The sequence below is a fragment of the Ammospiza caudacuta genome, chromosome 4 (assembly GCF_027887145.1).
Source record: "Ammospiza caudacuta isolate bAmmCau1 chromosome 4, bAmmCau1.pri, whole genome shotgun sequence".
Lineage (NCBI taxonomy): Eukaryota > Metazoa > Chordata > Aves > Passeriformes > Passerellidae > Ammospiza > Ammospiza caudacuta.
This window is the reverse complement of record NC_080596.1, coordinates 76,242,335-76,264,043: the sequence shown is the minus strand read 5'-3', so window position 1 is coordinate 76,264,043 and position 21,709 is coordinate 76,242,335. Positions and strand designations below refer to the sequence as shown.

Here is a 21,709-nt window from a genome sequence, read left to right as displayed (position 1 = left end):
GAGGAGCAGTCGCTGGAGGCGGTGATACAGAAAGTGCTGGAGCACGTCCCAGTGGAAAAACAAAGGGTAGGAAAAGAGGGGAAGCAGGGGCTGGAATATTACAATACAACAAAGATGCATTTCTTCACCTTCCACATGAAGAACTCAGATATTTTAGAGGCAATTTGTTATATATTAATGGAACTGATTCATTCCTGGATAATTATTTTTCTAATGAGCATTTTCTAAGACAAATTTCAACCTTCATGTTGGGTAAAAAGAACAAACCAGTATGGTGTAACATGACCTTACATTTGTGCACATCCTGGTGATCTGTGTCAGGTGGGACAGTGTTTCTTGTCAAGCCACTGTAGCTTTTCATCTTGAAGTTTCATTACAGACTTGACCAGTTTTAATAACTCCACCTGTGCCAGTCTGTGTATGGGAATTAGAGGAGGGATGTGCTCACTTCCACTCTGCAGCCTGGGCTGTTGCTTAAGGTTCAGCTCACTGGCTTCTGCAACATTTGGATATTCAGAACTTTCCATGGCCTTCTGTGAATTATCTGTAGGTTTCCTTGTTAGTTCTGGAAGGGGACATTCCCTGTGGCAGACCCCAGGAGATGACAAAGACTTGCTGTAACAGGAGGAGCACTGCAGTTTCAAAGCTACAGTGGCTGAAGATGGGATGTGAACAGGAACTATTGTGTGTACACTGTGGTATCTACCATAGAGACATAAAAAACAAGATAAATGGAAATAATTATTATTACTACTGCCAAGTGCTCATCTGGACTTCCAACAGCACTGGCTCCCTGCAGGAAAGCCACAAGTGCCTCACTGAAGGGTTACTCTGAAAAGCTATCAGGGGAATGTCCTCAGAGGTAGCAAAATGCAGTAGGACCTGCCTGGAGCAGCTGAGTTACTGAAGATGCCAGCACAAGGGTCAGGAACTCTGTCTCAAGAGCCTGGTGGAAAAAACATCCCTGACCTGGGGTTCAACAGTGGTTCTCCTATGAAATGACTCTCCATGGAGAGGGTGAGATGTTCCAGACTCCAGCAACAACATGGAAATGGTAACTACCTACACGTTCTTCTGGGGGAAGCATCCTGTGGGTACAAAGGTGACAGGGCAGAAATCCTGCTGCTGCCACCCAGGTCATTTTGATATGATAGGACAAGGAATGGGGTTTCATTCCCAAGAGCTATGGGGGGAGAAAAGGAGCTGAGGGACAGCAATATCCTGTGGAACAGTGGGACAGCACAGCAGAACCCCAGGCCAAAGCCCCTTCTGCAGGGCTGTGAGCTCACAGCTATTCCAGTTTGGGGTTTTCTTCCACAAATAGCTGGCTGGAAAGTACACATCATTCAGAGGAAAACCTCCCAGGTTAGAGAAGAGCCTTTCTCTGTCAAACCCTGGAGCAATAATGGGCCAAAACCAGGGACAACCCACTGCAGTGCTGAGAGAAGCAAAGACTGACCAGGCAGTTCAGAGCTGAGCAAGGCCAGATGCTTCTGTGGCTGGGCAGGGACCCCACAGGGGAGGACTCATCCACCCCTTTGAGGGCAAATGTAACAATCCAGAATATGCAGACACACCTGGTGTGAACACATATGCCAGTTCTGGTACTGAAATGCTGCAGGGCCCTTGGAATAGGCAGCTACCCACATCCAGATACACAGCAAGTTAAAAATACCTTAATCCTCATTTCCTGCGCTCCACCTGTAATCACTGAGCTGGCAGGGAAGGCAGAGGCTCCACACGTGGCCATTTCACTGTGCTGCTGATGCAAGCAGGGACACCTTTAACTCTCCTGCTGTAACCCAGCTAAACACAAATTCTGTTCCTGATCAGACACTCACTGCAGCATTCTGGTTTCACCTGGACGAGCCAGTATCTGGCAGAGTTATCCAAGAGGATGTGGAAGACAATCATTGTAATCCACTTCTGCCTTATCACAAAGCTGCAGGGTGTCAGCTGGTTTGATTGCTGTCACAGTGTCACACCACAGCACAGTAATCCCCAGGAGGATTTGAGTCCATTATCTTTTTAGGAAACTGAGCTCAGACACTTTAACAGATTTAAGTCTGTAAAAGAGAAAAATAAAATTGTACAAGACCAGCTGTAACAGCATAAGAATTATCCCTTCTCCCCTCTCTGGTGAGCAATTGCATCCATAATTCACCCAGTCTGGAGCTCAATTCCCTTTTTTCTCCAGATCCTGTCTCCCTTCCAAGCAGCACATTGGGTTTTGCGTCATCACACACGCTGTGGCCAGTGTGAGACAGGGAAGCAAAGAAGTTTCAGGAATGCAGAGCCCATCCTGTTCCCACTGCACAGGGCTGCCACCTGCAGCACACACGGATGCAGGCTTCCAACAGAAGCAACTACTATTTTGTCTTATAAATAAAAAAAGTTTATTAAATCATTTAGACTTGAAAGAAGTCACAGTAATTCAATGCACTCAACAATTACAACAAGTGCATCCTGTACACCACCAACCCAAATGGATTGATTCTGTATTTTATAAATAAAAATTAACATATTTACAGTGAGAAATAAAAGCATGGCATTAGGCAGTTAAATTAGCAGATTACACAAATGCCTACCAGTTGATTTTTTTAAAAAGTACAAATCTACAAGATTACATACGACATGTATGACTTCATTAGGTTTAAATTTTCAGAATCACAACATTTTTGTACATAATTTTGACTATGGCTCTTCCAACCACTGCCTATAAAACCCCCATTTAATGGCAAAAAGCTCCTTTTCCTTCTCTACAGCTTCATCCGTGTAAGATGCATTCCCTAAGATCTACTGTAGTGCAGAAGTATGAAATGATTTCCTCTAATGACAGGCTATGGACAGTGACAATATGTACAACTGTGGTATTTTTTTTGCTTTAAAAATAGTGCAGATTCCCAGTTTACCCACCAGGGACAAAAATGGAGTCAAAGTTAATTTCAAAATCATCTTCATTTCACCAAAGAGCAAGTGACCCGGATAGACACTCACTAGGCTTAGAGACTGTAATTTGCTCTATAAAAATACAGTATTTTAATTCTATTTACATGTTACAGATCTCTCACTCACCCAGCAAGCTGACATTTACAAGCTTCAAAAAAACCCAAGAAACCCCCCAAAAAAAGGATAATGGAGCACAACATTGGCAAGCACAGCAGCTGGACCTGTTCGCTTAGGAGAGAAAAGGTAAGGAAAATGGAATGTGAAAGGTTTGGTTACTGGGCTTCCTTGGCTGTCAAAGTAAACAGAAATCTGTCCAACATGTCTTATACATTAAACATGGCAAAAAAAGCTGAAGTAAACTATTCCCAAGATAAACATTCTGCATCATAGGATCCTTCTGCTGAACAATCCCTGTGAAACCTGCCGAGTGGAAGAAGTGATCCTGAGGATAGTTATTTGCTTGGTTGTCTGGAATGTTTATTTCCTGATAGGCTCATTGTCCGTGACCTCTGCCTGAGCACGGGCTTGGGGGGCAGCTCCAAGTCTTCAAAGACAGGATTTTCTATGATTGCTGCAGCCTCTGGGCGTTCAGTGGGACTTGGAGAGAGCATGTCCTTCACCATGGTGTACTGAAAGAAAAGACAACACAAATGACATGAACCAATCCATAAACTCCTCTTCATTTTATGTCCTGGCTGTGTGAAGTAGTGGAAAATAACCCCAGCTGCTTTTTGAGTTATTTGGGTGTTATTTGGCTCAGTAGGTAGATGTGCACTAAATATTTTAAAATGTATCACTGTGCATCTCTTAAAAGTGTCTTTACTGTCATCGGAGTCAAGGTTTAATAGGGTTATAAAAAACTTCACATTATTTGCAATCAAAGTTAAATATATGATACATAATTTACATGTAATTTTTAGATTCATGTTTAGCCATCACATATTTAGCGACACTGAATTTCTCTCGTGGCAAATTAGAATTTTTCCTTTAAATGTACAAGTAGTCTGAATATTTGTTTCAAATTTAATCAGAATTAGTGTCCTGCTCCAGCTGAGCACAGCACAGCCCCTTCTCCCAGGCAGCTTTCAGCTGTAAAGCAGGAAAGGCTGGTCTCATTTGGCCACTGGTCTGAAGCTACCCTGAACATCTGAAAGCACCTCAGCTTTTTACTGGGGAGATTTTGGACATCACCTCCTCTTCACCTGCCACCACATCACTTTACAGACCTGACTAATGAGAACACAGCACAATTTACTCATGGGGATTTCCCTCCTGGGAGGTCCAGTTCTGGAGGGGATCCCATCCAGCCATGGTGCTACCTAGAGCCTCTCCTTTACCTGTCTGAAGCTTTGCATTTTCTCTCTGGGAATATGGATTTGTTGCAGGAAACCATGACAGGATGTATGTGAAATGAATGGCTGTAAGTGACAAAGGGAAGCCAGGTAAAAATGTATTCCTGGAGGAACACTGTGACAGGAGTGTCATCGTGCCCATTATTGCAATGTTATAGCTTTGAAATGCAGAGAAGTACTGGGATAGGGAAATGCACCTTAATAACATGAAAGCTACCTGGTTTCTCCATTTTCACCTACAAAGCAACTGGAAAGCAAAGGAAAAAAGCTACAATTATTAATGAAAAGGCTGTAATTAACACATCAGCTGTACCTACCTCTTGTGCATATTTCTGAGTGAACAATGGTGGAAAATTCAAATTTCGAACATCACTTAAAGTCTGCAAAAATATGAAGAACGACATGTAGCTTTTCCAAAATATCATTCCTTAGTAATACCAACCTACCCTTCAAAAACATGCAAATTATGCAAAGAAATGAGCCTGCTGGAAAGAAAACCCTTTGTTTTAAAGTGTTGCTTTAGTGGTTGAAAGTCACAACCTAGTTGAACAGGTGAGCAGCTGCTTCCCAAGGTATTGAGCCTGCATTGGGAGGAGTTGTGTTACAAGAATTGTGATTTCTGCAGTTTTAAATCAGTCAGATACATGAACCTGAACTTTCTCACTTTAGCTGCACAAAATCAGCAAATCTGTGTACCACCCATAACTCCAGGATGGCCTTCACCAGTATCAAGACACATGAAATTATTGTCTCTGCATTACCAATATAAGCACCTGTCTTTGTTAAACTTTTAAGGAGGAATGAGAAGATTTATCAGCAGTTTTGTTGGGTATTTCTGTGCTCCTTTCATACAAAGGCCACTGGCTCCATCTAGTGACAGTGTTTTTCCCATGTTCAGCATTTAGCACTTCAATTTTCCTGGAAGGATCTCCTTTTACAAAAATTTGAGCACAAAATACAAGAATTCTAAAGTTAAATCATAATTCATTTCACTATTACTCCACTGGAAATATAAAGTGACCAGTTAATAGTGATGGGCAACAGCCAAACTCCTGGTGAAGAGAACTGAGTTTGATGACATTAAAATGCTTCAGAAACTTTTCTCCTTTTCTGTCAGTTCAGTCTGCATTTAGTGATCTGTTCTCCAGCATGTCACTTGGAAATAAATTGCACTGCTACTGACTAACTGCTCACAGCTTGAGACAGAGGCAGCTCTCACGCTCCACCTCTGGGGATTTTTCCAGCCAGTTGTCACAAATTCCTAGAATTTGCTGGGTTACTTGGTCAGGCAGAGCATGTTTTGCTTCAGCAAGCAGTGCTAATGCTTGACTGAGGCCAAAGAAAACCTCAGGGTAACAACTCAGAAATAGCCAGTGAAGCAGCCAAACTCCAGAACCCAGCAATGAAAGGGCAGGAATTTCCTTTTTAGCAAAAAGAGTGAAATGACAGTGAAAATCCTGGAAAGGCAGGGCACTCTTTTAACACTCTCTTCAAGTAAAAAATGTGAATTAGATGGAATTTAGGCTTCATTCTGATTATCTGCTTTGCTTCTATTCTTAGGAGAGAAACTGGAAGGGCAAAGCCTGTAATCACTGCTGCAAGAGATCTGAGAATACAGGATGGCTCTTCCCCAGGTATTTTGTTTCAGTAAAACTGATTTAGAGAAATTGAAACTGATTTCAGTGCCAGAGGTTCAAATTAACACCAATTCCTCCTCTAGACTGTACTGTTTGTGCCATTAAAAGCCAGAGCATCTTAATCAAGAGAATGCAAGAGATGAAGCACTTGGTCAGGCTGCTGTTCAAGCTGTTTCTTACTCTCTGCTAAACCCACTCCATCTTCACCTGAGAAAGTAACACCCCCAAGCACATTCAAATGATAAATACAAGTTTTAATGACTCTTCCTTTCCTGCACAGGTCACTGGTGGTCACAGAGGAGAGACCTTTCTGGCTGTATCCCCTGTTCTCCATGAACTTGCTCCTGAGCAAGATGGATCTCACACTTTAACAGCAAGCAAGAGCTGTAATGCACCATCAAACATCCCAAATTCACATCAAACATCCCACACTCACATCTGCTGCAATGAATGGCAGCAGCTATGGGAAGATTGTGCTTGAAGCTGAGTGAGACTCACAGCTCAGACTCACCAGAGGAAAAGGAACAGCCACTTTTCACCAAGTGCTCTGGGGGAAAAAGCACTGCAGATGCAAATGAAGGAAGAAATAATCAAAATGCACAGCATGGCTCCAATTCTTGAGTGAAAACCAAGCTGGTAGGCTTAAAGTCACAAGCTATATTTATTGCTTGAGTTCTTGGATATTGTAGTTCAATAGTTTCTCTTGGCTTCACAACAGAGGAGCTTTGTAAAGAAATTAAAGCCTCAATTCAACCACACACATTAGGAAGACTGCAGTTTATTTTCAGTGATTCGGGGGGTCTGCACAAGGCTGATAAAGAAGCTGTGCTCCTGGCTGCAAGGCTTTTCTCCAAAGAAAACAGGACAGGAACCTCTTGCCAGCCTTTCACCAAGCAAAGAGCAGTTTTAAACAAATGCTCAAACTGAAGATAACCCAACACCACACATACCTTGACCCTCTCCATCTGTGTGCTGAAGGGGTAGAGCAGCTCAAAGAGAATCAGTCCCAGAGAGAAGATATCCACCTTGTGAGAATAGGTGTTGCCACAGATCTGAGAAGGCAAAGTCAGGGTCAGGGCAGTCAAGGTACTGCATGCAATTATCTACAAAGTAAACATCACCCCTGCAAGTTCACCTGGGCAGGTCACCAGCCCTGGGCAGAGCTGGAAGCTGCAGCACAGGCACGTTGGTGAACTTCAGCCATGAGCACCAGGGAGCAAGGGTCTGATCCTCAGCTCCTCTGTGCTGCAGAGCAAAATGTTTCACCTTACTTAATCTCATGCACAAGAGTGTGTCCTTCCTCAATTAAGTGGAATCTTTTACAGTTACCTTCCTATACTGCATTAAAAGCAAGACAAATGAATGCATTCAGTCTGAATAATTAGCCACTGGTTTTGCTATAACAAATACATACATTTAAATATTCATTTTAGAACTCAATTTAGCTCAAAACTCTATTTTTATGAGAAAGAATTTAAGTGACTTGATTGCAATGGTTTACTAGGAATGCCTGATCTTAGAGCTCTCAAAAATTCAGGGCTCTTCTGGGCACTGCCAAGCACAGCTTGAGAGAAGAGAGCACAAACCTGTTCTGGGCTCATGTAGAGTTTGGTCCCTACTTGTCCTGTGTGCCTGGCATAAGCTGGCATTGGGGTCAGAACTGATTCCTCCTCCTCATCTTGGTCCATAGCAGTCACCAGTCCAAAATCCCCAACCTTTACTATGTCATCCATTGTGAAAAATATATTGGAAGGCTGAGAAAACAAAGAGGTGAAAAGAAAAAGTAAGTAACAAACAGATGTCTGTGTTTCAGTGGTTATAGCACTTGGTTCTAACTCAAAGCTGTCAAAGCTAAAAACAATCATTAAAAAGCTGAAGAACAGCAGTTAAGAATTGTAACTATTCAGATAAAAGGAATTTCTCCTGCATTAACCACTGTCTCTTCCTGAGGCTCAGACTGCTCATTTCTTGTCACTCAGCAGAGGTTCACCAGCAGCACACAGCTCTGCTGAGGAACACACACAGAGCCAACACTGCTGGGAACAGCACAGGTAAGTGATCCAGGCCACACTGACACTTGCACACCACACGCTGCAGCTCCTTCTCCTGTGCTTTTGTATTTTAATCCCTAAATGCTAGAGTAGTTTGCTGTATTACTAACCAGCCCACAGCACATCATCCCAGTGTTAAATTACAGATACAGTGGGAACAAGGTCTGCTTTTCAGTGTAATGTGCAGTTTAACATAGAACAGCTGTTTGCATAACAGAACTAAAAAGTTTATTTTTGATAGAAGCTTAAGAACTTTGCAATTCATAGAGGCAGCAATAGTGATGATCTGGCTTAACTCTCCTTTAGCTTGTTTGCCCACACCTCCATCCCTGGCTTAGCCTACTGATAAAAGAGGCTGGAACAGAGCTGTCCCTTGGCCAATGGTGCACATCCAAGACAGTTTTTCAAGAAATTTGCTTCCTGCCTGATAGAACAGCACCCACCAAAAGAATGATTATTCCCTTGAAATAAAACCACTCCAGGTGGGTTACAAATACAGAGTTTGGGGATGAGAACAGACTGATCCTGCAAGGGGAAGGAAGCAGCAGGATGATGTACAGGGCCAAGCTGTACAGCAGGTGGTGCTGGGCAAGCTCCTCTCAGCTCCTGGGCGCCCTCAAGGCTGGGAGAACATGGTCTGTGCTCTGCTGACATCAGCCCTGCAGCAGGAGCAGGCACACAGATAGAGGGCAATATTTTCCCACAAGATAAAGGACCATATTTCAAAGTCCACCTGACTTCCTCAGTTAAAGACAAACACACTGAGTGCTCAAGAAACAAGGCAGAGAAAAGGATTCTTTTCTGAGGGAAGCCCTAGAGAAACAGTTCCACAGTGCCCACACCCTGCCTGTGCCTTCTGAGGCAGGTCTTATCCCCCACTGTATTTCCCTGTAACAAGTGTCCAGCCCTTTGGAGTCACAGTGCATTCAGGGCACAAAAGCCACTGCCCTGTAAATCCACAGTGCCTCCAGGCTCTGGCTGAAGCATTTACAGAGCACCCACCCTCAGTGCACACCTACATGATCAGAAGTCTTGATACGAGAATTTTAATGCTCAAGGAACAAACATCTCCATTAGGAGTTTCTATCCCATTGCCTTGATCTCCATTCTCCTCCTACAAACAAGGCAAGACTTGTCTTCTTCCTGGGGAAAAACTCCTCATAACAAAGTTTATTTTAATACTTCTCTGGCTGGACTCTGACTGTCTCTGAACAGGCTTGCACATAGTTTCTACAAATAAGGGGAATGGACTCTCTGCTATTGCAAAATGCCAGCAAAAAGAAACCATCAAGATCAGATTTGGGAGGAGAAAAAGTCTAAGGAAGAAGCACACAGTTTTGATTTAAATCATAAGCAGAGTACAATCAACTATAACCACCCTCTAGTTTGGTTATCTTGCCACCTGCACAAAGAAATTTCTCTCCATATTCTTCAGTCAGAATAAGAATTCTCATTTTTTCACATGAATAAACTTCTCATACATCTGGAATACTCTGTTTAATTCAATTAATGCTGCAAAATGTATCCAAGACTGTTCTTGCAGTTCTGTGAAACTGATAATTTCTTTTGAGCTGCCAAGCATGACCGACAGTTTATCCTAGGAATAACAGTAAATTCACTTGACAGGCACACTTTTGTTTCTGCACTTCATTTTCTTCAAAAGAATTTGAACTCTGACCTCTTCACTTGCCCACATAAATTCCTGCCATGTTGTCATTGCAGTATCCCTGATTAGCAGGAGCCTAATTAATGCACTTTAATGTGCACTGGTAATTTACATATTTAGATTACTTCTTGGATCTTTTAATTTGCCCTTATAGAAATTTATTTTCACACAGATCTACCAGCTTTTGTTGGTGCCAATGGGAGCAAGAACTGGCCTCTGCTATCACTGAGCTCTGCCTGCAGCCAAGCCAAGCAGCTTTGCAGGTTATTGTGCTGGCACCAACTCAGGACTGCATGACCAACCTCTGGACAAATTACAAAATTAGATGAGATCTCCTCCTAGGAGCTTCTGAAAAGTAGAGAAAATAATTAAATAAATAGTTTGGCTGTTGTTTTGACCAAATTAACACATAACAGACAAATAAGCTTTGGGATCCAAGAATAACACCTATACAAGCATAGAAAGTTTCCTGAAGGAGGAAGGTGTTCATCCAGGGAGATTGTTTCCAAGTTGGTTATACCAAGTAAACAAAATTAAATCTCTTGTTCAAACTGCTGCCAGCACTGAACTTTTAAGATGTTCCAACAAAACACTCCACACCTGATTAAGACTAATACAGTTTTAGGAGATCTACATAAGGTTTACTGAACAGTGAGCCCAGTGAAGACTGCAGAGGGCTACACCTGACAGTATTGTTAAGAAAGGTTATTAATTAACATGTCTAGCAACATATTAGTACAGGGATTTAATTACTTTTATGGTCAGTTTCTCAAGCACTAAAGATTTGTCAGATAAATGGTTCAAGGTAATTGCCTTATGCTGATGGGAAAAGAAAACACTTGGAAGGGCTGTTAGAGTTTTTCTAACTCTGACATATCCTTTAGGGATTATTTAATTTGAACCTCCTTTTCCTGCCACTTCTGACATGGCATTTTTTAGCTTTTGCTTCTGCTGATGCCAAATTACCATCTGAGAAGCCACAATCATTTCAGTAATCACTCCACTGAGATGGGCTACTAATGCCTCCTCAAACAAGCAGAGAGAAACATAACTGTCCACATTTGGCAAAAGGGATCCATTTCTCAGAGCTAGGCCTAATAAAACTAACTTTGGCTGGGCTCTTCAGTTAAATTTATTTATTTGGTAACACATACTGACACTTCCAGTGCTTTAAGTTACAGCAAAATCAGGCACTAGCATGAGAGGACCATGAACAAAATGAAAGAAAAGGCAGAAGTTACTCCTGACTTCAGCTGCACTAAACAAACACCAGAGGTGCAAACCACCTTTCCCAGCCCTCCCTGTGTGGATGCTATGAGACATTAAAATACTGTGAATCCTTCAGAAAGCTTCACTGTCATAGCTGGCACTGGCTCACAATTCTGCTCCAGGACAGTTTACATTTCAATCCCAGAGAAACATTGCTTAATTTTTACTTTCTCCAACCAAGAGTTACACTGCTCCTTTTAGGCTGCATTGCTATAGAAAGAAGGAAAATACCAGAATTAGAATCACAGAATTATTTAGGTTGGAAAAGACTTTTAAGATCAAGTCCAACTGCAAGCTCCACACTGCCAATTATCTGCTTCACTTGAAATAGTAGAACAGGATCCAAAATAGCTTTGTCACACAGCTCAGCACTGAACAACCCTGTACAAAGAACATGAATTCAAAATACCACAGGACAAATGCCACTGATCTGTGCCAGGTACAAGAAGTCTTGCTGTAACAAAGACTTTAATTGCAGTAACAAGTGATGAATATTTATTTCCTGGAGCACTGCACCTCCAGATTATTGAACAGACATTAATTCAGCTTTTTTAACAGCCATGCTGAGGTCACTGAGAGGAGTCAGCTATTTTGGCAGGCTTTGCCTGCAGCGCCACATTCCTCCCACATACAGCAACCTATGGATACAAACCTTGAGATCCCTGTGCATTAATCCTTTGCTGTGCAGGAAGTCAACAGCTTCAGCAATCTGCAGAAAGATCTGCAGACACTCTGTCCTTTCCCTCTCCTCTATGGTGCATCTCCTGCTCATCCAGTCTTTGAGGTTCTCCTTCCTGCACAGCTGCATCTGGATGTACAGATACACCTTTGGAGAGGTGGGCTTCACTTTTTCTGCAGTGTTTTTAGAAAGGTCCAGGCTTAAACTCGTTGGCCTCGGAGGAGAAACAGAGAGGGGACTTCCTGAAGCAGATTTCTTGTTATCAGATTCCTTTGTACTTTTCCCTTTATCCTCAGAAGGACTCTCATTATGTGAAACATCAACTTTCTCTTCCTTACTGGAGGCATTTCCACAGCCAGAATCCTCAAACACAATAGAGGAGGAGGTCCCTTCCTTCAGATGTACAACAGGAACAGCTGAAGGACAAATTTCCAAGGAGTGTCCCAGCTCATTACTGTTGATAGTGCTGTCTTCTACATCACAGCCTGTAAGGACACTGTCCTGAAGGTTTAACAGGGGATCTTCTGAGTGCTGCAAATCCTTGTTGTCTGTGTCAGAAAACTCCAGAGGAGAAAACTGGCTTCCAGATGAATCTGACTGACCACAGGGTATCCCCACAGACCTCACCCTCTCTGATGAAGCTGCAGTAACTTCAATGTGCTCCTCTGTTGAAAATGGCTCTGTTGTGATCTTAAATGATGGGACATCCATTGGGCTGGGAGAACTGAGTGGCCAATCAGTGCTGGAAGGCAAAGAGAGATCAATACTAGAGAAATTGTAGTAGATTCCAATCATTTCACTAGAAATGCACTTCTGAAAGCCCAGAATTTAACAACTGCTACCCCTGACACCTGCATCACACTGCAACAAGGAGTGACTACCCAATGTGGGAATCACCAATAACCAGCATTTAGCATCTGTGTCTTAGCAAGGATAAGGTTTTCTCATTGAGACAAAAGTGCTGATAAAGGAATATTTAACAAGTTCTTCTGCCTGGATTCCTAATGTGCAATCAGGCTCATCTTCAGTTTGAAAAAATCCAGCCCTTTGGAACAGGCACTGCAAGGACTATTTAAAGTGCCTTGGAAGAATTACAGCTGTGAAATGTTAATTTGATGCCTGAAATAAAAAGGTCGCTGTATTCTAAAAATTGTGAGGCATGTTCAGTTGTTATTATGAAACCACCCAGCAGTCTTGTATTAGGCCTCATTCTGTAAATGCCAGCATACACCCACTTTTCCCTCTCTCTTCACGTTCTCTCCTTTATCTACTTTTCCATTTTTAACCTACTTCTATATCAAGCTTCACAAATCCTCAGTCTGATTATCCCTCATGTATTTCTAGTGAAATAAATTTATTTAATTCTTGGAGTACTGTATCAGGTCCATTTAACTCAAGTCAATGAAGAGGAAGAAAACAGTAGAAAGGAACAAAGAAGGCAGAGATGCCAAAGTTTGCAAATGAATCACAGCAGCAATGTTCCAACCTTCCAAACACTGCAAGGTTCAGCTACACAAGCTCAACTAAGAACCACATAATGTTTCCTAAGCTGAAAGAAGGACTTTAAAACAAGAGAGGACCCATAAATCAAGAACTTTATACCGAAGTGTGATATATTTTTATCTGCTCATTTGAAAAGTTGGCAGGCTAAGTAACAACCATCTCTCTTCTAGATAGTCTCTCCATGCTCCTGCATCCTCTACCAGTTTTCTAGTTCTCCTGACATACAATCTCAAATTCGTTGTTAAAAAGAGCCCCATGAGTTACCTTTCATCTTTCAGCCACTGCTCATCCATCTTTTCCTGCCATCTCTCAGGGGGAGCTTCCAGCCATGCATTGAAATACCGAACAATCCCTGGGTGCTCGAGCTTCGCCAGAGCCTTGACCTCCCTCATCACCTTCTCACGAGCCAGCTCCCTGTGGTTTGGGGGAGGAGAAAAACAGACATGGTCACAAAATGCAACAGCACAGCACAAACCTTTCTGCAAAGGAATTTAATCAAAGCTGCCCCAGTGTACACCAGGCCAGCAGCATTGCTTTTCACATCAAAACTAAAATGTGTCTTAAATTCCCCAGAGTAACTCCTTTAGCTTAGAAGCGTGGAGCAGCAGAATGTGCTCATAATGGCTCAATATTTAGTCTTCCCTTTTCACATAACTACAGGCAGCAAAAACAAGAAGAAATTCATCTTCCTCTTAACTGTTCTCAAGAATAGAAAAAAGATTTTAAAGAGCAACATTCTACAGGGATTTAGAAGACACTGACAGACAAGACAGACAGCAATACCTTAGTATTTGTTTTTTAACTGGCAATAGGTAAGGAGGTTGCATAAGGACTATTTCTGTTCTGTGGACAGGAAAGCAGGCAGCCTCCTGCCTTACTGAAGGAATTTATCTCTCTTCATAAGATCAAATAAAGTCTGATGGTTCTATTTAATAGCTTTGAATATTCTTGGAAAAGACAAATTTTGGCTACCTTAAGTTTCTGAACAAAACCTTTAATCTTAAATAGTTATGCTTATTTAATACATTCAACAAAATAGTAATTCTAGATTTCATAGCTTTACCCCCTCCCTCTGGCTGTTCTAACTTGAGATTTTCAGCAGCAGTGTCTCCCATCTCCCACTAAAAGAAGTGCTGCAAGCTCTGGGTGGGGTAATCCAGCAGCATGGCTTGACCACCTATGACCTGAGAGAAAAGGAAGGGGTGGTGGGACCAGAAAATGAAACAAATGGGCAAATGGAGTCAAAAAAGGAGGTGAGGGAGAGAGAAAAGAAAGAGGAGATGGAGCAGAAAGGTAAGGAGAGGAAGGAGAGAAGCACGTTAACAGCACTACAGTAACTGGTCCTGTTAGCAAAGGCTCCATTCACCAAGGAAATCCCTGTGGAGCAGCATCCCCACAAAGGGATCTGCAGTGGGAGTGTTTGAGCCAAGCAGGTCAGCTCTGCTGGGACTGCACATGCCAAATTCTCTGTGCCAACACAGACACCCCCTGTTAGAAGGGTGTCATGCACCCTAATGAACGGTCTGGGAAATGAGCTCAGGAGCAGATGGCTCTGTGTAGGATGGGATCCCACCATTCATTCATCATTCCCAACAAATCCATTCCCAACAAGTACCTGTTGGGCAATCGGATCCTCTTGATGGCATAGTTGCAGTCATCTACTTTATTTCTGGCTTCAAAAACCACTCCAAAACCTCCACGACCCAGACACTGGATTGGTTCAAAATCTGTCAGGTATCTGGGAAGAGAGGGGTGTGAGGAAGGGACAGAAGAAGGGAGGATAGAGGAGAAGAATGCATTAGTACAGACAGAAAACCAGAGTCATTTATGACCACAACTAAAGTAGTTTTGTACAGGAAAAACATGTGCAGAATTTCTTCTTTTTCCCAGCTCACCCACTGTGAGCAATTCCCTATCTGTGAAATGGACAGTTGCTAACTGTGTATTTATGCAGAGCCTTTCACAGGCCAGCAGGATCCATTCTGCATGCACTGGACAAACTGGAGAGGTTTTCAGAATACCAGGCTGCATGCCTGCTGGATCCTGAGTATACAGCCCATGTTTCTATAGCTGAGTATTTTCTAAATCATGATTTGCCTTTAACCCTACCCCAAGTAACTGTTTCTGCAACTAGTCCTTCTAGTTCTGATGTTTTTCCCTCCTCACCACAAATCAATTAATGCAAAACCAGCAGACTATCCCATCCAAAACATCACTGTTCTTATATATCACTACTTTTCTTACTCTTCCTCATTTTAAACACTCCAGTTCTTACATTCATTGAGTTACAAATGTACAGGAAATGGTCACATTTGCTATGGAGCATAATGGCATGTCCCTATTAAGCCTTCTGTCTTAACCAACTCCTTTGTAAAACCAATAAAGGTTTTATTTCAAGTTTAGACTGTTTATTCTGCAAAGTACATGAGATGTCATCTGCTTCCATCTGCAGCTGCCTTTCTCTGCCTTACACCATAAACACAGGAACAGATGGAGTAAACACTGATTAAGACCTACAAGGATCAATCTCCCATTCTGCTTATCAGCAAGAAGTATGAGAGCAATACTTCTGATCACATGTAACCTGTTCACTCTCTGGAATTTCTCAGACTAATCATAACTGCAATCTCCCACGAGTAATGGGGTCACAGAGTCCTTTGAGCCAGTTGCTGATTGTCCTGGGAAGTCAGAGGACTGGGAGTTCCTAGGTAAGAACACCTACTCTTCCTATCTCCAGACAGCATTAGTAGCCACACTGATTAAACACCCTGTTTATGTTGTGTTGAACAGACCTCACCTTGACACATATCCAGAGTTCTTGGCATCACTCCAGCTGTTGTCTTTAATGTCTCCACAAGTGGGCTCATACTTACAATCAGTCTGACACTGTGTTTCAGACTCCTTCCGCAGCTAACAAGGATTTCCAAAACAAGAACAAAACAAACAAACAAACAAAATCAACTCCTTGAGTGCCTGAGCCTGGTTTGTACCCCAGATATGGCATTAAATAAATATCTCCAGATACGTCAGAAGCAGTCTAATCTGCTTGCTGAAGCAGTTAAGCAAATTGTATGTGGCAGCTGGCAGCCTTCACACACAGATCAAACAATAAATTTAGGCTTTTGATTTGGTTATCTCATTAGTTATTAACTTATTAATATTACTCATTGCAGAGCCCAAACTGAAAGCAACAGCTAAAAGAATTCCTTCTGTATTTGGGATTCTGAAAAAAATGACTCTGACTCTGCAAATTACTCTGATTCTGCACAAACTTACTCTGCTGTAAGGGTGGGGGTGGAAGAGTTTGCGCACAATGAAGGTGGTGGCCACGATACAGAACAAAATGGTGCCAACAATCTCCTTCCACCAGTGCAGCAGCAGAACAGGATCCTTCTTGCGAATGTTCTTGTAACTCGTGTCGTCAAAAAACCGAACTGTGATCTGGTTGCTGCGCTTGTTTCTCTCCCTCTTGTAGTAGGGTAAGTAATAACCATTATCTGTGTGTAAAACACACAGAGAGAACACAGAGTTACCTGCAGGTGCCTACAAAACAACCCTGCCTTCTCATTAACAGGTCTCCTCAACAGATGTGACATGGAGTGCTTTTATTTCCATGATTTAAATAGCACATAAGCAAATTCAGTTAATTACGGTTGTGGACAGCAACCAGGTCTCCCTAGCTTTAAATCAGAATATCTTCCATATGGAAAACTTGTGACAACCATCCTGAGTCTCCAGCACTGCCAGTAAATTCTGGAAAAAGTAATTCCCAAGGTTCTTCCACTCCAAACAACTCTCAGCGGCAACAGCAGCACACACAACAGCTCTCCAGTGGCAATTCCTGGTACTCTGTCGTACCTACAATGCAATCTGGAAACTCTACTTTGGGCAATAATTTTCTAGTTCATTAAATATTTTTTAAAATACACATATTTAAGGTCTAACCAATGGTCATTTATTGAAATTCCCAGATAATAAAAACTGGGTGTTTGAAACACTTCAAAGTCTGGAACTTCACCTACCATATGGGTACTGCAGAACTGAGAGTGCTCCGTTGCTGTATTCCTCATGAGAATACTTGTCATTGCTGAGACACTTATCAAACTCATCAGAGCCCACCAACACTGGGGTCCTGGAAGGGGACTCTAAGCACAGAAAAGACAAAATTCTCTGAGCTTCATTTCAAGAACAGACTGCTATTTCTGCAGAGTATACAAAATGTCAGTTGTTTGTAAAATTCTGTTCTCACGTTAATTTAAAGAGAACTCAAATTGCATAATATTACAAAATGCCTCTGGAATCAGGTAATGAGAAGTAAATTTCATAGAAGGAAACATTAAGAAAGGTACTTTAAGGTAACAGTTACTTAGTAATTCTCCCCCTTGACAAGTCAATTCACTCATATTCACATCACTGCAAAAAACTTCTTCCTCTTTTTGCTGAAAAATTTGATTTAAAAGACCCAACATTTAATTACTAACAAAGACCCTGTCAAATCCATAGTAAAAGAAAACTGACATTAAATATTTGACATTTGATTAGAAAAAAATAAACACTTAATAAAGCACAGAGATACTCCTGAAGTAGTTTACAGTTGGAAACATCAGACTAGTTTGAAACATACTGGAAAGCAGAAAGATGCCCTGTCTTTTCTGAGCTAAGGGAATAAATTCAACTCTGAATTGTTACTCACGGATTAAAGGTTTCCATTTGATTTTGGGAAGAGGAATAATTGCATTATCATTCCTGGATTCCAGAGCCTTTGGGTTGGTTGGGAATTTCTCATAAATTCTGACTGATGATTGAAGATACAGCTGGCCCCTGAACATACCTAAGTAATAAAGAGGGAAGTGTATTAGTATTTAGATTTGGTTTTCTTCAGCCATGGAATAAAACTGCCTAGTCAAAACACGTGGTTAACAACATTTCTGAAAATATTCCTTCTTATTCTGAGAACCTGAGATACTGACTGTGATTGCTAAACTGGATGAATTCAAGTAATATTTTCCCTCTGCTCTAGGAAAGCAAGAGTTCAGAACATCTCACTTATACTGCTGGAAAGCTGTTGCTACAGGAAAATGCCAGACATTTTTAAGAGCTATAAATGAGTTTGGGATTTGCAGAAGTAAGAGCTCATTCAAACTTCCTACCCTTGTTAATGCTGCACAAAACAGCCACTACCAGGAAGGCTGTAACTTCTTCCTAGTGTTATTCTTTATCTGTTATTCTAACCATTAACTGCAAAGCTACAAGGTGCAAAGACTTAGAGAAAAAGGCTTAAGGCAAACCAAGTCTTAGGAAACTAAAGCACATTTACCTCCCAGAGACAGACAGCTGAGGAGGAGGCTCTGCAGCCACTCTATTTCAAACTGTCACACACCTCATCCAATGGATCCTGACAGCTGGATGAAAACTAAGCCATGTAAAATCTTATCTGAATTTTCTTCACAGTATGTTACTGCAATCAGTGCACAAATTAATGGGCAGGAAGGCTGTTTTATTAGCTGCCAACCTGTCTTATAAAGTTTCAAGACTTTTAGTCATCTCCAATGTACTGAAACTACAAAGCAACAAACATTTCAGAATCAAGATGGAAAAGAGATATGGGTTTGAAACCTACCAGTACAAAAAGATTTGCTTTACTACAGCCTCAACAGAGAAATGAGTAATGTTTACTACAGAAAATGCTGCACTTGGTGTCTCACCCAAATAGACACTGGATTCTGTGGCCCCTCTGGCAGCTTCCACAAGATCTTCTTCATCCTCTGGTACCTCGTTATTTGCTGTGTAACTTGTGTCATCAAACAGACTGATTGGAATTACTTTGCCATCCTTAAGCAGCCATGCAGAAGCAATTGGAGTGCAAAACTGAAGAGGAGAGAGGTAATTGGAAAATGAATTTTGTATTAATGAGCTATTAAATAAGAATAAAAACCAAAGTGCTTAAATTTCTTGTTTAAATTTTTGTAACAGATGCAGCAGCTCAAAGTCAGAACTTCAGTTAAAAAATTACAAGCAGATGTGTGCTCCTTTACAAAGACAGTGCCTGAAACCAAAGATGAAAGGCATCTTCAAAACATCTACTTTTGTGATATTTAATATTCTCTTTCCCCCTACCTGGTATTCCCATTCCAGATGTCCTCCTCGTCTGTTAAAAGCCATCACCTTCCAGTCAGCCACAGAGACCTTTATCACTGTGTCTTTCATCATAGCTTCCTGCTCATCCACCTCTGAAATAATTTTTGTTTCTTCTTTGTTCATAGCTGATTTAAAATCACTCTCAATGTATCCTGCTCTAGTTTCAATATCTGGGACATAGCGCAGCTCAAAGTGACCAACACTGAAATTCCACCTCAAAGAAAAAGAGAAAACCTTTGTAGAAACAGCTTTTATATTCCAAGGAAGTCCCGAGTGCCCTGTGCAGAAGATTTCTAAACTGAATTACCTGAATTTGGCCCATATTTTCACAGTAAACTCACAGAGTGTCAAATGAACCAAACTGTACCAGGAGGGGAGTGCTAATCCAGAACACAAATCAAATATTTGAGAAATATTCTCCAACATGATGGGTGAACTGAGAAAAAAACTGGTAAAGCAGGGGCCAATGGCACTAAAGGTTTAGTGTATGAAGGGGAAAACTAAAATCATTAAGTACTAGAGCTAGGTCTGCCTATTAAGAAAACATTCTGCAGCTGATGAAAGCAGCAAGTACAAAGCTGTTAGGAAGCAGCATTCCAACAAACCATTTTTCTCTTCACTAATTAAGTGGATTTAACTGGAAACATAAGATTTTTCAAACTGGAAAAGGGACTGTGATTTTTTTTGTTTAACCCCACATACAACCGAACACAGATCCCTTGAAACCAGGACTGCTCATGTCCCATAGGTTAACACCAAAAAAAGACAAATGTATAATGAAATGTGTAAGGAGCAGTTTTCTTGCACAGCAAAAAACTCTTCAATTCTTATAAACCTACAAAGATACAGACAGGAAAAGGGTGGCATGTTTGGACAGCATGAAGGGGTAAATATTTCTTGAACAGTATATTTGGTTGCCTAAAGCTTCTTATCAGTCTGGCAACCACCAGGAACCCAAACTGGCTCTTTAAAGAATTTACACCCTTATGGTAAGAGTTTGGCATATTTTATACACTCAGTTGATTTATTAAAGGCAAAACTTTTTTTGCTCTGGATTAAACCCCAGATGTTTCCTACCCATTCCGTGTCACCAGGAAAGCACCTCTGGTTCTCACCACAAAGACAGGAGGATTCTGGGACACAAGACTAAATACTATGGTTTTGACATACCTCTCCTGGCTAATATCTGTCTCCAAGAAACACAGAAACCAAGATTTATCCTCTCAGACATCTGATCTGTTACTGAGTTCTCATTAGGCTCTCTCTGATAGGCTACAAATTCACAACTTGTCACATCCTGCTGCAAACAGAAGAGGGAGCAGGGGAACAGGGAATGACTGATTCTCCACTATGTTGCTGGGCAGTTACTTGTATCTATGTACAGAACCCATCTATTTAAGTCTGTTTTCTGAAGTGGGTTTGGGTTTTTTTTCCAGAAAATACGTGTTTGTAATTTTACAGAAATTTTGATGTATTAAAACTTCAATATGACAGCGTTAGAAAAATCACAGATTGAATCAGTTTCTCAGAAAGAACAGACCACCTACATTATGGAATGAAAACATAAATTTAAGAATGGATTAAAATATCAACTTAAAATGAAAAGGCATCATGTATAACCTCCCTCCCCAGCGACAGTTACCATTAGTAGGTAAAGAATCTTGAAGTGAGTAGATTATAAGAAGACTTTTAAACTCTCTTCTTGTACAAAAGCAGCAGTTAGAACAAACATTACAGTGACATTTGCCCTGTGCAGTGCAGCAGTGACAAACTTTCCTGAGGTGTGTCACCCTGTTCTTCTAAAGTTTTTCTAATCCTTCTGATGTTTACATTTTTGTAATGGAGCTTCTCACACACTTTTCATGTAAATAATGATTGCTTTGCAGCCCTTTCTGGAGGAAGAGAGAATTAATGGACTGTTGGTTTGACCAGTGTGGTTGCAGAGGTGGCAATTTCATTCTCCAATCATGGTTACCTTTGGAATTCTATAAATATCAGAGTTGAAAAACAAACGGGCTCTTTTTGCCTTAAACACCTCAGAGCACGAGCGTTGTTCCTTTTGCGTCGCTCATTTCGTGTCCTACTGCGACAGAGCTGAGCAAGGACGAGGGAGGCAATGTGACCTGACTCCCATCTTTTCTGCCTCCCCACCTCCACAGGAGTGCCCTGAGCAGGTCACACTCACTTCTCGTTGCCGCTGCGCGGCCCCACAGCCCGGACGGTTTTCTGGGTGCGGTGCAGCAGCAGCGTCTCCTCCTGCTCGCTCTCCTCATCGTCCCAGCGGCGGCAGCCCACGGCCGAGCAGATGTACTTCACCTGAGGGACGAGGCAGGCTCACATGTGAGGCTTCAAAACAAACACCATCAACAGCAGCACTCAAATCTAACAACCCTTACAGCCTGCTCTTGGCAGGCAGGCAATTTGGAACTCCGTGACTTTAGATGTTTGGCTGGAGGGATGTCGAA

The 21,709-nt window shown here is 41.7% G+C and overlaps 1 protein-coding gene across 1 annotated transcript in view; it reads right to left on the bottom strand.

Annotated features, from left to right (window-relative positions):
* Positions 1–2,372: 2,372 nt before the first annotated feature.
* Positions 2,373–21,709, bottom strand: part of EIF2AK3 (eukaryotic translation initiation factor 2 alpha kinase 3) — a 43,803-nt gene continuing 24,466 nt past the window's right edge. Inside the window, exons 4-17 of the mRNA XM_058803502.1 lie at positions 21,430–21,560; positions 19,224–19,458; positions 18,812–18,974; positions 17,800–17,937; positions 17,129–17,251; positions 16,383–16,603; positions 15,904–16,016; positions 14,722–14,844; positions 13,371–13,520; positions 11,577–12,345; positions 7,525–7,692; positions 6,889–6,990; positions 4,619–4,681; positions 2,373–3,578 (exon numbers count right to left, since the gene is read on the bottom strand). Of these exons, the coding sequence (XP_058659485.1) occupies positions 3,402–3,578; positions 4,619–4,681; positions 6,889–6,990; positions 7,525–7,692; positions 11,577–12,345; positions 13,371–13,520; positions 14,722–14,844; positions 15,904–16,016; positions 16,383–16,603; positions 17,129–17,251; positions 17,800–17,937; positions 18,812–18,974; positions 19,224–19,458; positions 21,430–21,560 (2,676 nt within the window). The 3' untranslated portion in view covers positions 2,373–3,401. The remainder of the gene's footprint in view (positions 3,579–4,618; positions 4,682–6,888; positions 6,991–7,524; positions 7,693–11,576; positions 12,346–13,370; positions 13,521–14,721; positions 14,845–15,903; positions 16,017–16,382; positions 16,604–17,128; positions 17,252–17,799; positions 17,938–18,811; positions 18,975–19,223; positions 19,459–21,429; positions 21,561–21,709) is intronic.